Raw genomic sequence first — 17,268 nt, 5'->3', positions numbered from 1 at the left:
TACAAACACACGGGTTTGTATTATCAAACTATAGCTGTTGTACATGCCTAATACTAGAGGGAGATACTAGGTTACTGAAAGGGTCTTTAGGTATGTTAACCAAATAACATGGTAGTCATGTAATAAAGTGTTCAACGAATAACATCACCTGTTGACAGATGAGATCTAATAGAGATGAAATAATTTCCTTCATTTCCATAGCCCCAAACAACAGTGTTACAACTAATTCCACAGCTTCAAAAGACTTGCCAAGCAGTGTGAGAGCCACAGATGGCAATGTTGTTAGTGGGGCAGCATCCAGACTGCCACCTGGCAATACAGAGATACAGAAATACTTGCTGACGGATGCAGCTCAGAGTGTACTAGACATGGGCTACCAACCCAAGCTGGTGCTGCACGCAATTGAAAGAGCGCTGATGAAAAAGGGTAAATGTTTAAATGAGATGACATTATTGTTAATTTCACTTACACAAGCAGATATAATATTGAGTGCCCCAATAGTAATTTATATCGGTATGGATTGTCTAAAATTTCAGAAAATGATTATTAACAAAGGGGTAGGTACTATGAGGTCTATTTTGTCCCAGAATTTCACACATTTTCAAAAACGTTGCTGATCAGATAATATGGTAAGAAATATATCAATATTTGAAAAACTTAAAATTGCAATTGATGTTTTTAAATTATTTGATGTGACATCATAGGGATGTGCTTGTGATGTCACACTTGGCTATAGAATAACCATTTTGTGCCAAAATTGGGAATTATTGTAAAAAAAATTAAGGTTGTCCACATGTGGGAACCAAATTCATATTTTTAAAGAATATAAAGGTACATGTGAGTAACCTTTCACAAGAATATTGTTTTGGTTCTTGCATGTGGACCATGTGAAAAATAATAAAATTTAAGTGTGTCAGCATTCATTGGTAGCTTGCATGTCTACATTTGTCAAGTACTAACTACATCTAAATTGGTGTTTTTGCTACACTGAATGCATATGATAATTTTTACGTATACCAAAATGACTTACATGTACACAGTAACATGTACATATATGGTATAGTGAAACACTAAAGTTTGTTCATACCTTCGTCAAAAACCACAAATTTTGCCATATTTCTGCATCTTCTAAAGACCTCACAAACTACCAGCACAGTTTAGAACATGTTTTATTTTATGACGGAAGACACTTTGTTAAATCTATCTAACACATCTGTAAATTTCAAATGTATTCCTGTTTAAGCTACTTCTTATCAAAAAGATAAATCATTCTTAGCTCACCCCCTATGTCCCTCACCATATGGGCTATACAGGCTAAACAAAGTACAAAGTATTGCTTTTTCTCTGAACTAATTTTAAGAGAAATTTGACATTCAGATGTTGCCTGTGGTTTGTGATATTTCTTTTCCTTTTTCTCTTCCTGCTTTGGGACAATCTGAATATTGAGCTGAGGAGTTAAATGTAGAAGAGGCACATAAAGAAAATTGACCAACAACAACAAAAAGCATTGTATGGCATTATTTTATTAAGTTAAAAACAAGGTTTAAGAGATAATGGAGTCATGATAAAATAATAATAGTCTGCTTTTCTCACTTGATGAATTAGTTCAGTGCACAACTTCACAGTTTCCTTTGCTGAAGACCATAGATGATAATAAAATGAGGGGAAAAAATTTGCTTTCAATACTGCCATTTCAACAGGTTGCTTACATTTGGCATTATCTAGTGCATTATTGTTTATCATTCCACTGTTTCCTGATGCTGATTAGTACCGATCATTTGGGGGCCTCGAGTGGCCGAGTGGTCTAAAGCGCTCTCCGTTACGGTTCACTGCCATCTCACCTGTCTTCGCTGGTTCGAGTCTCGAATTCAGCCAGTGTGAGTATGTGAGAAAGCTTGCCTGTAGCTTCTCGTGGGTCGGTGGTTCTTTTCAGGGTTTTCCTGGGTTCTTCCTCCACCATTAATACTGGCCGCCATGTACAGCCGATCGTGTGCTGAAAAATGGCGTTAAACCCCACAACAACAACAACAACCGATCTTTTGCTCATGACTCTGGCTATGTGAGAGAAGCAATAAGAATGGCCATATAAAAAGAACATAAACTGGAGGGGAGTGAGCCCTTTAGGGTCTTTCACATCTCTGTCATTGTTCATTCGCTGGATTTTGAATGTTATATACCTGTCTTTAATCTTATAACTTAAAATTTATATGCATTTTGTTTATGTGCTTGTGGATTGTCACAATTGGGCAAGTCGGTCTGCCATAGCTGCTCCTTTGTTTCAAATCAAATTATAAACAAAGCATTTGCAGGTATAACCACTGGTAGAAAATTCTCCCTCTCCTTGAGTAAACGGCTTCTTTTAAAAAGACTTGATAGCCTGGGACTCTTTGTGTGTGCATAAGTATTTGTGTGCCTACACACTTAGCCAGATACACACATGCGTGAATGTATATAGATTCTTCTTATCCATAAACTCCATATTGAAGCATGTATGAAACATTTTCGGCATTTTTCATGCCAGAATTTTGACAGTTATCCTGTTTAATGGTTCATTCTAACATTGATATCAAAGTGGTGTACGTCTTTTCAAGGTTTAGTTCTATATTTACATGCTTACAAGAAGACAAATTTTTCTGTGTTGGCTTGAAACTCAATGCCAATTGACCAAATGAATTTGAAGTACAGGTGTTCAGGACTTCAGATGTCATAAATTTAATATAAAATTTCAAAAATTTGGAAAAATAAATCCAACAATATGGCACATTGTTTTTTCAAAAGTGAAATTTAGAGCTGTTTCCTGATTATATTAACCACTGAATATACAGGAGCCTAAAGGATAAATGCCATGCATTTAAAAAAATTGATAAAATAATGTTGAATTCTAATTAGGTATGCAACAGCTGCATGGCGGTGATAAACTCATGGGCAAAGGAGCATTGTTCACTGGAACAAATACATTTCGATTAATCTGTAAGTTTTTTTTTTTTTACCCTCCATTCTGGAGACCCATTTGATTATAATTAGAATAATTGCCAGTTCACTTGTTGTCTTGACAATAAATGTATAAAAACTGATATCCTAGGTCAGTGAAGTAATAAAACCGTACAATAAATGAGAAATGAGTGCCTCACACGCTGTATAATTACAGCTACTGTACTCTCTCATATAATTTATAGAAATATATCAATACTTAGGATCAATCATCATCATAACGAATATTTTTGTTTGAATTATTAATATGAACCAAGTTTTAACCCCTAAATGCTATATAATCAATACAGCTTTCTTCGCTGACATCTTTAATTCTTCTCTATTACACAGGATTAACATTAGGCTATCATTAATGTACAGAGTTTATTCGCTACAATTTATGTTTTTTTAAAAATGATAAATACACCATTTTTTTCACAGGTGATTAGGTAAGAATGGGGTAGAAAATCAGTGCCAAACATATATAATGTGAAGAGTTTTCAATGAAAATGAAAATAGGTTTCAGAGTAAATCAGTTGAACCTATATATATATCAATTATTTATTGTTTCAAAACAAAATCAAGTTTTATAAGTATTATGATTGATTGTTTGCACACTGCATTCAGATGATCAATTTAGGATATATATTTTTCGGCAGTATATATGGGAGGAGCGCTTTAACCTACATACCATTAATCCATGAATATATGTTCAACAATGGAGAAGAAAGCCATAGACATTTTAATTGTCAATTTTCTTTATTAAAAGTGGTCCTGGATAAAAATCTTGCACATATTTAAGGAAGAGACAATGGCATATTTTGTCTGTTTATTTCATCTGGATCTGAGTTTGGACCGAAAATTAGTCTTACAGTAAGTAGCCCTTTCTATGCAAGAACATGGACACGTGGATGTTTTCACAATTGTGAGAAATTTAAGTTGATTAATTCTTATATTTACACACTCAGTCTCTATAATACTACTTAGCATTAGGAATCATACTTAAGTGTAATAAATCCCATAGCTACATTAAGTCATTGAATGGATACACATACTCTGTATTTTGTTCTTATCTCATGGTAGTTCATGATGGAAACTTGGTTGAACATTGAACCACCATGTAAGCTGAATAGGCAGAATCTCTGTACAACTGAGTTTAGAGCATAGATGTGACCCTTAGTATAAAGCCAGTAAAAACGTCTGAACAGACCATTTGCTGGAAAGTCCATTTGCGAAAAATAAAGCTTCCTACAAAACTGAAAAATATAAGGTCAATAATGTCAAACCGAAGCTTCAAACCAAAACCAAGAGTTTCTCTAATTGTGTTAGTTTATTTTGTTACTTTTTCTTTGTCCACGTTTTTCTAAATTTGCAATGCGTGTTTTGTTTATCTTTTGGACACTCATTTGTGGTCGCACCCTCCCTGCTGCTGTATTGTGTAAGTAATTAAATCATTGTATCAGTAATGGAATCTTGCACAGCTGGATTAGCTCAAGAGTGACTAGAGGCAATTAAAAAATATATCTCTACGTATGATGCTGTCAAACAAAAATTGCAAGCACGTCAGGAGTCTCGGGTGGAATTTGCAGAGGGCTCGGAACAGTTATTTAAACCAATTATCAAACCAACAAAGAAAATTGTTACAACAACTGAGGTGACTCAAAAAGCTCTTGAAACATTGCCTGTTGATATTGCTGGGTGTCTTTAAGCAGCTCAACCACCACCCCAGCAATCTCCTCAGCCACAACCTGAAGATGAGCCACACCCTGTCAAGATTCAAAACCAAGATAATAGATAAATTTATGCCAGAAGGTAATGGCACTATCAAAGACCCAAACAAATTAATTGATATTGCCACATATGGATATCGTGAAAGAGAAAAATATGTAAAAACCAAATATGTTAAAACTCTTAAAAGCAACTTAAAAAATCAAAAGCAGAAAGGAAACTATGGAAGAAATTTGGAAGAAATTACATATTTCACCAAGTAAGAAAAAGCGGATATGACAACAAGTGAGGAAGAAGAAGCAACTGGAAATGGTATTGGTTCAGGTACCAGGGGTAGTGGTCTTATTACTTCAAGTCCCAATAATATCCTTCCTGATGTTGAAAGACTAGACATTCTGATTGGCGGAAAATGAGCTGGTAATAATTCCCCAGAAATCATTAATAAAGCAGCTGATATTTGTCAATGATTATCTACAGGCGGTTTCATGGACATTAATGTTTATTGGTCTCTCATCAATGAAATCGTTGATGATTATCACAGTGATTGAGGGTATGTAATTAGAAGAGTGACAATAAGATGATCATACATAATTCTCAACTTAAACCTTGATTAGTCAGGGTGATAGATTCGCGATTTTCAAGATACTGAGCATTCTGCGGTGATGAACTCAATGATGTTGTTCAGGGTCTGTTTCAAAGGATAGCCCCAAAAGCAATACCGATTGCAAAGCAGCTGGGAATGAAAACTATTGACATTTTTCATGATAAAAGTATTGGTGATGTTGCTATTAAAGCATTCTTGGCAATTAAGGATAGACTAGCACAATTAATACGATGAAAACCCCAGCCAGTAAAATTGCCAAGCACTGAGGATATGTCTTCAAATGTTAGTAAAATAATAAATCAAGCTGCAAATAATAAACTAGCAGAGTTGGCTGGTGAAGCAGAAAAAATACAACTGTTAGTCTTATAGTGGGAAGTGGTCTTTGTGTTAGACGATAACAGTTATAATAAAATGTTCAAATGTATGTCAGATACAGCATTTGAAATGGATGTACCAGTTCTCAAAGATGAATCTGTGCGCAATTATCAGTATTATTCTTACGATGCACAAGAACCAGATCAGCATGGGAGAATCGAACTATAAGTTCAGAATACAAGTATATATTTCTTACCCGCTGAAGCATTTATTGAATTAGAAGGTGAACTTCTAAAAACAGATAATACTGAATATAGAGCTGATGATAGAATTGGTTTTGTTAATAATAGTATATTGGCATTGTTTGACAGCGCCACATGTATCATCGATGAAATATTGAATCAATTCAGAAAGATGTTGATGTTGTCACAACGATAATAGGTCTAAGATATTCAGATGATTATTCAAGATCAGCTGGTCCGTCAGTGATGTTTGTTAAGGATACTTCTTTTCTGATTACACACAGTATGAAATAAGATGACCAAGAGACAATGCAGGCGCATTAATCTAAAATTAAAGCCGGGATTTGCGGCATGTCAATCAATGTTAAAAGGTGACAGTAGACGATTTTCATGTGCAATCCTATTATCTCACATTTTTAGATTTTGTAGAGATGTTAGAAACGTTATTTTTGGAGATAAACATACTGTTGCACTTGTAAGAAAAGCTACAGACATTGATGTAATCTGGTGTTCAGTTGATGAGGGTAAAGTAATATTGACAATACTTTCATTGTGGATGCTAGTGATGACTCCATCAATCGACGAAGAATAATGATTGTTATCTTTCATGGTTTATTCATGCACCAAGACGTATATTCGTCGCATTTCAAGATATCGCATGAATAAATGATCACAATAATAGCATAACGATATTTGACAAACTTGGTGTTAGTGAAGTTTCTTTAAGGATAAAAAAAAAACATCAAGAGCCATCTGAAGATATATTATTAAATTTTGATCAAAATCATGTGGCATGTGTATATCATCGTTTGATGAAGTGTATGTGGCATGATGAGAATATTGATTCTGGTTTACAGATATTACAATTAGATTTTACAACGCTTCATCCAATCTATTAGTTTTCTCTGGAACATTTAGATTTACTTAGACAATCTGTAAGTAGAGATGATGCCACTATTCCTAATTATAGAGCAGTTGCTGTTATGCTCAGCGACAAAACAATGCTACTTCAAGGTACTGGTGGACAAATGAGAGATGCCCTAGTAGAAAACTTGTAATTAAATCACTCATGATATTATAACATCATATCATCATGTTAGTGTCAGTCTGATTCCTGGTCAGATTAAAAAGCTTTAATCAAAATCAGCAAAAAACTGGAATAAAAATATCACTGAAAAAAGATCAGATCACAGGGGGTCAAAATAAACTATCATTGTCAGAATATCAATTCAGGCACTTCAGTGACACCAAACAATCAAAAACAGGTGTTATATTTCCACTTCTTGCAGCTATACCAACATTAATAGACGCTGCAGCACCAGCTGTTACAAAAGCAGCTGCACTTGGTGTTGTTGAACTGCTGCTAGAATGGCATTAAAGAAAGCAACAGGAAAAGGAATAAAGACTTCTAAAAATGGGAAGGGGTCTAAGATTGCCATGAACCCTTCATTGGTACGGAAAAGGTCTGAGACTTCCAGGAACACTTCGCTGATTCTTTTTGATTTACTTGATGCTGCTAAAAAAATTAATTATAAAAAATTTCAGGTGTTCATATGCGTTACCAATTATTAAAATAATCAAATAATATTGAAACGGGCATTATTAATCTTGATAGAAGTTCTGGTCTAGGTGCTCTTTGGGTTGCATACGCAATTGATCCTCATGGAATTATTTATTTTGATTCGTTTTGGTTGGCACCACCAAAAGAATTTTTAAAATATGTTGGCAGTGATAAAATCGCTGTGCAAAACACTCTCGTCTGGTATTCAACATTACCAATACAGACAATAACAGATCCGCCAATATGTGGCCATGAAGTATTTTCTGTGCTCAACACTGTGTCATCATCAAGAATATCACCTCAAAAAGTCATGCACGAGTATACAAGTAGACAGTACAACCTTCCACCATCGTTTTAAACAGATTTTAAAATATAATGGTTGATATTTAAGGAAGATCTTCTTTCAAAGACAAAAGAAAAAGATGATATTGATTTGTCAAAGTACACTACTAGAGATGATCTTTGCTGATCTTATGAACCTCTATGGAGTTGTCCAGGATGAAGTTATTTTTCAGGATAAATATGGTGTTTTAAAAATGAGTAACATTAAGTTGGTCGACATAGTTCGTAGAGTTCTTGTTGCTACCACGGTTAACATTCCAGTACTTACTGATGGTGTTAGAATCAGAGACTCATATGTTTCAATCTCAACTATTGGAAATGAAATTATAAACAGTGTTGCTAATCGTTTATGATCAACCGATACAAGGACATGTGAACTCAACATGGGCAGTAATTCTATTACCGCTTTAAGAGAACCAACATCTGATCTAGATGCCATAACCAAAAAATAATCAGACAATAACTATACTACAACAGAAACCATATCAACCACGCTGCGATCTGTGTATGATGTTCATGTAAACATGTTTTCAGATATTCATAGAAATTTTCAAAAATTCAATAAAATCGCATATGATTTCTTTGGAAGTCCGTTTGTTGATGTAAAACTCTCTGAAATTAACACACAAATCGGTGATATTAAAACAGCTATGTCAGACATTGAAACGATAAATAAACGATTGGGTGTTATCAGAGATCCTAAATCATTTTCAGAGGTAATCACGATAGCGCAGAGATATTAGAAAAAAACTAGATTTTATCAGTGGAATTCCTGATATTGTTAAAATATTTAGTCTGATTAAAATTCCTCACAAGCAGATCATCAATGTGGTATACACAGTATCATCAGGATCATTCACATGGTCACAGCAAAATAACACTATCAAACATACTACCGCTCCGGTGGCCTAGTGGTTAGAGCGTCCGCCTCGGATGCGGGAGGTCGTGGGTTCGATCCCCAGCTGAGTCATACCAAAGACTTACAAAAATGGTACTAACAGCTGGCTCGCTTGGCGCTCAGCATTAAGAGGTTAGTGTTAGGACTGGTCGGCCTGGTGTCAGGATAATGTGACTGGGTGGGACATCATGCTACATGTCTGCGGCATGATGCCCCAGTGCTAGACATCACTATAAACTGCCACATTGCAGACATCGTAGCGATATGACTGAAAAATTGTCACACATCACATCAAACATACCGCTCAACAAGGAAATATTTTGCATAGATTTACCCCTCAGGTACGTTCTGGATATTTAATCATACAAGAACCCATTAATCCAGTTTATCTGCGATGTCATAATCCATATTATCAAGGATACATTTCAAACTTACTGACCAATCCGGTCACCATCTTGATTTGTAACATGAAATTTTGAATATAAATATGTATGTAAGCTCAGAGATCTTTACGTTCGTGTTTGATTTTCAATCCTGACTCCTAATCAAGAGAAATAAAATATATTAAAACAAAATTTGTTTTTTTACTTATTCTCGTTCATATTTCTGGTAAATGATACTCAAAATAACAAAAATTAGTTAGATTTTATAATTTGATGGGGTATATGGTACTTAAAATTGTTAAAATTAGTTAGATAATTTGATGGGGTATATGATACTCAAAATTGTATGTGTGTGTGTGTGTGTGTGATTTAGATTTTTAACATAGCTTTAACAGTTTTTCAGTTCTATCGCCTCAGTGTCTGCAGTGTTACAGTTCATAGTGATGTCTAGCACTGGGGCATCATGCCGCAGACATGTAGCGTAATGTCCCACCCAGTCACATTATCCTGACACCAGGCCGACTAGTCCTAACACTAACCTCTTAGTACTGAGCACCAAGCGAGGCAGCTGTTAGTTCCATTTTTGTAAGTCTTTGGTATGACTCAGCCGGTGTTTGAACCCACAACCTCCCGCATCCCTCAAAATTGTTTAAATCAGATTTTATAATATGATGGGTATATTACCCATATTTTTTCCGATTATCAAACAATTTCATCAAATTAATGGGTATATTACCCAAATTAAATCAGATTATTAGTCAGTTTCATCAAATTGATGGGGTAAATATTACTTAAAATAATAAAAATCTCATCGAAAAAAAATTACAGGATAATTTCACAAATAAATATAACAGAATTTGTCTTTTTACTGATTCTCGTCCAGATTTCAGGTAAATGGTACTTACAGTTATGAACATCAGTTAGATTTTGTAATTTGATGGGGTATATGGTACTCGAAATTGTGAAATACCGAAAACAGAAAATTTCATAACAAATATTATAATCTGAATCTCGAATTTGATGGAGTATATGGTACTCAAAATTGTTAAAATCAGATTTTATAATTTGATGTGGTAAATGGTACTAAAATTGTTAAAATCCTACTAAAAACAGAAAATTACGTAATAAATATTATTATCAGAATAAATATTATCATTGGATAAATATTATTATCAGAATAAATATTATAATCTGAATAAATATCAGAATAAATTATCAGATTTGTTGGGGTATATGATACATATGACACTAAAAAAATAATAATAGGACTGATTTCATAATTTGTTGGAGTAAATGATAGTAAAATTAATAATTATAATATTGATTTAAATGATACAAAAAATAATAATTATAAGGCTGAGTCAGAATAAATATTATTACCAGAAATAAATCTGAATCAGAATAGATACTATAATCAGAAATAAAACAACTGAATCTGAATAAATACTATAATCAGAAATAAAACAACTGAATCCGAATAAATATTATTATCTGAATAAAAATAAACCTGAATCAGAATAAATATTATAATCGTGCTATTATTTTGTGTTAACACTTTTATAATCACTAGTAACTTTGTTATTGTTTTCTTTTCACAATCCGTTACCTCAGACAAAGCTGAAGCGCTTGCTGTTGCCATAACTTTCACTTTCACAATCCCCGTTAGTGACGTTTTCACTACTATCACTTTCCTGATCACTACAGTCACAGTTTTCATTTTCACAATGAATCTTTCTCAGTTGCCTCACACGTGTGTTAATAATCTTTTGTATAATCGTGAGCTAATTGTGATCTATCTTTTTCAACTGCACATGAGAGAGATAGGAATTTTTCAACTTATGTATCTTTGTCACCAAGGATTGTAACCTAAATCGTTGAATGAACTTGTATTCTGCTGGTGTTGTGTATGTATCTTCAAACTTTCGTTCTTTTGCCGATTCAAAATCACAAATAATTTTTTCAGGATTCAGTTCATTATATATTTTTACACTGTCATTTTAATTTTTAAATTGCAGAAATAATAGCATTAGTATTTTCGTGATTCGTTATATTATAATCTTATATATAAATGTATTTTTAACAAAAAATAAACAGTAGCATGATAAGCGGTTATCATTCATGGGGTCTCTTCATTTGCCTTTGTGCCTTTTATAAGGTCTATTTGTGAGATCTTTCTTATTGTCTTTTTGGCACCCCATGAGGCATTTCTTTTTGGCTGACATTGTTTCTGAATGTTTTTGTTTTGGGTACCCTTCAGTGCGATTGAGAGCTCACATCACACTGTTTATTTTTGGAGGCTCCACGAGTTCTTGCATAGACACCCACCAGCGAATCTCTAAACGAAACAAAATTTTAGAGATTTAGAGGATTTCCTGATCACGATGAATTGCGGTATGGCCTTGTCTGATTTTGACGCTATGTTTTTTTTATATCAGAAATGATACTGCACCAAAAGATTCCTTGCCAAGATCAACCTGTAGCAACTGTGGCCATCGCAAGGGTCCTTATTGATAAATTCGTTCAAAAATAGATGCAACTTAAGTTGCTGTTTTAGTTGATAGTGGTTCTGCTTTTTTATATCTACTTACAATGTATATGATAGTCAACACATATTTGTATGCACGTGATTGATATCTACCAATTTTAATAGCAATAGTATCATGTGGTAAAAACAGAATATCTGCTTGATGAACTTCATTGTAAGTGGTGACATCAAAATGTGCGTAATGAATTTGTTTAGGTGGTGGTAGATAAATTTGCCATGTTGCCTGTGGTACTAACCAATTTGCAGCAAGAGAATGTGTGACATTTGTTGCATCAGCAAGTTTACTAATTGCTGCTCTACCTTTCCAATATTCTCTTGGGCTATAATAAATTGATTCCATTATTTTAATAATCGGTTGATTAATTACCATCTGCTAGCACTAGTTTACCTTTCATCGCAAATTTTACTAGAAAGCCAGTAAGTGTTTGAGATTTATTCTTATTGAATTTAACGAGTGAATTAACTTCACATCTGCAATATGTCATTGTTGTAAATCCTTATTTTTATTAGCTACATCATGAACGTGACATGTTTGATCAGTCGCATTTATTTAATACTCTCTAGATCTTGGTTGATATGATTCATCAAGTAGGATATCAAGTCGGGTTCCAGGACCACAATAATTATATCCAGGAAGATGTTTTCCTCCTAGGTATTTAGCCCATGGAGTCGCTGGTAATTTTCCCAGTGAAGCAGTGATATCAACACCAGACACTTTGTGTCTGGAGATAAATTTATATTTTTTTTGTGCCACATTTCACACATTTACCTGAAAGTGCACACTTTTTGTTTTTTGTTATTATTGTTGTTAATCCACTTGTGGGGGTGGATGCTCTACATCAAACACAATATAAATCCATATTATTTATCATATTTGTACAACATGGATATTATTGATTTCTCAGCTCCACAAAAGCAAGAGCCAGTCAAGCATCATTGTCATCATCAAGCATCAAAATTGTTGGACAAAGATGGTAATGATATTATTAATTTTATCAGCGATATTGATGAAGCCCTATCTGTAGATGACCTCAGTGGATTTATTAATATCGCATAGTATATGATGATGTGATGAAGGACAATCCAGCTTGGATATTTTTTCGAGGCAGGCCTTAAATTCACTGATGTTATATATATTACTCAGCGATATACACAAATACCTAAAGTGATCAGAGATAACTGTGATATTTTAGTTGTGTTTAATGAAGTAATATACACATACTCTGCGAAATATTCATCAGACTTGGTGTTCAGGAGACATGGACATGGTTAAGTTCAAAAACTTCTTTTCAAATGCATAAGGTACCCCACATGGATTTATCACAATAAATTTACATGATCCTCGGTCGCGACATTGTATAGGTCTTGATAAAATATTTGGTTGAGAAACTGATATAATAACGAATTAATTACTCACACAATAGAGCAGCAGGAAGGGTGCGACCACAAATGAGTGTCCGAAAGATAAACAAAACATGCATTACAAATTTAAAAATACATGAATGACAAAAAAAGTAACAAAATAAACTAACCTAGTTAGAGAAACTCTCAGTTTTGGTTAGATGCTTCGGTTCAGCATTATTGACCGTATATTTTTTATTTTTATAGGAAGTTTTATTTTTTAATGGACTTTTTTTCCAGCTAATGGTCTGTTCACTCTCCCTGCTGCTTGTTGAAATACTCAGGATCATAGGTCTATTTGTCTGGTACACAACTTTGCAAACACATATTTAAAGGAATGAACTAGGACATATTTGTAGTCATGATGATTTTTATCTTTTATTGCCCCATTTGATCTGCAACTTGCTATACAACTTTATGAAACTTTCATTTTGAAGTTTGTTTTAAATTTGACAGTCTGACATCTAATATGCCTGTCCAGATTAAAAATGGCTTGAATCAAATTCTTCATAAATCTTGTAAGTTTGTTTTTGACTCTGATCCTTTAAAATTTATTTTTTCAAAAGATTTTATCTCACAGTTTTTGTTAAATATCACTTTATGACTTCTCACCAGGAACTGAGGAACTGACTGGAGAAATTATAATGGAAGCCGTATTTGAAATTGACGAAGAGGACAAGTTGCAAAGTAAAAAGCCAGTATCTTTGCAGTCTGCTGAAGGAGATAAAAGCATTGAAAAAGGTAACATGTGACTGAAAATTTTATTGTTTTAATTCTTCCATTTGTGATAGCAAGAAAGGTACTACGATTATTATACAACTATAAGCCTAATTCTGTTTAATTTTGGCAAATCCTTAAAAAATGAATCAGCCCACCACAAATGTTTCAACAGATTTACAAGGCAGGCACCTTGGGTATAAATATGAGAAATACTTCATTTTATTTTTTACCAGGTTGACTGTTTATATCTTTTTAGAATTTTGTTTTAATATGGTCACATTATGGTAGATATCACCATCAGTTTGGTAGATATCAAAATAAAATTGTGTGTACATTATACAGTTGTCTTCCAAAGTTTGCTTGTGGCTATAGACCCTAACCAAAATGAAACTCAAAGAACATAGTTGTAGTAACTGATTTGATTAATTATTGATAAAGATGTACAAAAACAATTGCACAGCACAATCACTTGCCATTTCAGAGTTATGTCTGTCCTTTTCTCCTTCGAATATGTTCCCTTAAGACATTACACTAGGAATATTAACATGTCACCTAGCAAATCCATCCCTACTAAAAGACGAACATTGTCATTCCCTGTTTATATTAATAGACAAAGGGCAATAACTCTTGCCCATTACCTCCCCTTAGCATCGTCAGGTGTTGCTAGTTTTTAGCTTCACAGTTGTACAGACCCCACATCGTATAATTCATCCTCTGATAATCCAGCTATTTTTATGTTCCTATGGGCCCATCCAATATTAATTTTGGATTTATCGATCTACTGAAGGTTGTATGCATTATTTTACAATTTCTGCCAGTTTTTATGTGATTTTGTCACCTTTTGGGACTTTGTCTTTTATGACCTCTGTCCTACCATGCTATCATTGACCTTATACCAGGTCTTTATGAGTTAGCATACCTTTGACTTTGTTCACATACTCCATCCATTACGGAACTCTTATTAGTTAATGTCTGAAGTGCTGGTTGATATATATGCTTAGTACCATTTATTATATGCAGCATTTATAATATGTAGTCAGTGGAACTCTGAGCTTCCATTTTAGCTAATTAGTCTTGTACAATTAAACCAATTCATCCTAGATGCTAGTTAGTCACATACTAATTTGCTGATCTGTGTTTTGTTTTCGTTTGTCTTTGCAGGAGAAATGTTTATTCATGAAATGCACTGTACACTCAATGTAAATTTCCTTTCTGCAGTGAAGGGAAGGTAAGATGAAATTGGTTAAGGAAGAGAACCTAAAGTTTGTTGTTGACAATACCAATTCATTGGTAAGTATTATCCAAGTTTAGTCAACCCACAATGTGCAAGACCCCCTGCATGCCCAAGCATGGTCTTTGGGCATTTAAGTCAGGGTGCATGGGGTTCATGTCAACTCTTAACAGTGCGGTACTATTACTGGCTATCCCAACATCACCAGCCAATCGGCCGACACCGTCAGTCCAGCCGTACCAACATGGTGACCTTTTCATTGAAATGGTCCAGCCAAATAGTTCGTATGGGACAACTTGAGACTAATCATCGACTGGAGTCACCTCAGCTGATCCAAGATGCAAGGTCAATCCACCTCTCTGTTCTATGGGATGAGTATAACATCAGTCTCGATCTGACCAGCACATACTTTCACATTCTTATCCATCCACAAACATTTTCTCCATTTGTTTTCTTTGCTCACCACCACACAGTTTCCAGTTCCCCATTCTTCCCTTTAGCCTCAATATCAGACACTGGACTTTTACTCAGATTATGGATTGCATTGGCTCTCAATTCTGGTCGACATCATCTACAATGACAGAAGCATACCTGGAAGACTTCTCCAGAATCACAAGTTTTATCCTATTCCATGGCAGGAACAATCCTCTTTCTCTTCTTGATCATCTAAGCCTTTTAGTGAACTGGGACAGTCAGACCTCTGTCCATCCCAGAACTTTGTTCTTATTGCTATGGAGTTGTTAACCAATCGGAATCTGTTGCATCTTCTTCATGTTTGTGTTACCAGATTGGTTGAATGCTTCGAATCCATCTCCAACAAGATTTGGATTTCAGTAAGAGAGTTCTTGCAATTCCTTGGTTTATTCAATGAGGTAGCAGAGTTGATCCCACTTGGCTGTCTTTGTTATGCAGACACTGCCAGTACAATGACACCCATTTTCTAGTGCCCTTGATAAAACAGTCAACATCATGCCCAAGATTCGATCATTCCTGTGTCAGTACGGCAACCAAGGTAGGCTGACCATGGGAATCCTGCTAGAGAAGCCCCAAGTGGAAATAACAGTAGGTACCAACACCAGTGCGCACGGTTGGGGTTTCCACCTGTTGACAACCTTCACTACCTTCAGTGACACTTGAAATCCAGGGGAAAGGCCTCAACATATCAACATGCTAGCAATGAAGGTTGTCATCAATGCCTTTACCTTCTGAAAAGATCAGCTATGAGGTGAAACTGGTCCTCATTATGTCAACAACTCTGTGGTGGTGACCTATCTCTTCAAACAGGGAGTAACCAAACCACCTTACCTGTTCTGATTTGGCAGTTTCTATTTTGTTGCAACAATCTCCATATCAACATACAAATCAGACATATTCCAGGCAGAGGTTAAGTCCTTCACATGGAATAGTCGTAGAGACTATCAATCGGTCTTAACTCGGATTTGTACACTTCGGGGTCATCTGATGATCAACCTCTGGCAAGGTGGAATCACAAGCTACCCACCTTCGGCTCTCCAGTTCCAGACCCAAAAGCTTGTGCCATTGATGCACTGTCCATCATTTAGGAGGGGCTGTGGGCATTTTCATACCCTCCTAGAGTGCTGAGACTGAAATAATCCAGAAAGTTAGAGTCAGAATGACATCATGATTCTGATAGCCCCTCTCAGATGGGACAAGTCCTGGGTCAAAGATCTACTCATTCTTACGATAGATATGCCAGGAAAGTTCCAACCGAATCTTCCCCAGCAACCATGTTTATAGCTGGTCCTTCTCTGCCTAGACCATCCTCTTCTTCTATACACATGGTTCTCATCAGGACAGCCTTGCAAAAGAAACAATTCAAACCTTCGATTGTGGAGAGAATCTCAAGAGCAAGTAGGCCCTCCGCTCTGAAAGCGTGAGGGAACTGGCGTGTTTTCAGGGACTAGTGCCATATCAACAACAACATCCCTGAACTGGTCAACCTTTTTCTCTGGCTTGTTGATGAGAAACAGCTTGGCCCCAATCTCTACCAAATGCTACATTCCCATGATATTGGACACGTTCTGGTATTATGGCAGACATGTTTTTGGGTGGGATATAGATCTATCAGATCTTTTAGACAATTCTGGTCTCAATCCACCAGTGTTGCTCTTTTGTCTCCAAATATAGCCAGTCCTGGGTTTTATCATGGCTCAGTTGGAAGCCATTCAAAAAAATCTAGTTTAAAATTCGCTAAAGTCACTGTCATACAAGTCAAGTTTCCTGATAACTTTAGCTTCTGCATGTCGGATAAGAGCTACATGCCCTTTATGTCAACCCAAACATTGCACAGTTCAGATAAGAGGGTTT

At 35.2% G+C, this 17,268-nt stretch overlaps 1 protein-coding gene across 1 annotated transcript in view; it reads left to right on the top strand.

Annotated features, from left to right (window-relative positions):
* The window catches only part of LOC149797144 (uncharacterized), a 47,757-nt gene that overhangs the window by 20,600 nt on the left and 9,889 nt on the right, over positions 1-17,268 (top strand). Inside the window, exons 6-7 of the mRNA XM_089960719.1 lie at positions 202-426; positions 13,605-13,730. Coding sequence (XP_089816845.1) covers positions 202-426; positions 13,605-13,730 — 351 coding nt within the window. The remainder of the gene's footprint in view (positions 1-201; positions 427-13,604; positions 13,731-17,268) is intronic.

The sequence above is a fragment of the Sinohyriopsis cumingii genome, chromosome 6 (genome assembly GCF_028554795.1).
Source record: "Sinohyriopsis cumingii isolate HCF-2022 chromosome 6, ASM2855479v2, whole genome shotgun sequence".
Lineage (NCBI taxonomy): Eukaryota > Metazoa > Mollusca > Bivalvia > Unionida > Unionidae > Sinohyriopsis > Sinohyriopsis cumingii.
The sequence above is the reverse complement of the archived record's forward strand: the minus strand, read 5'-3'. Positions and strand labels throughout refer to the sequence as shown.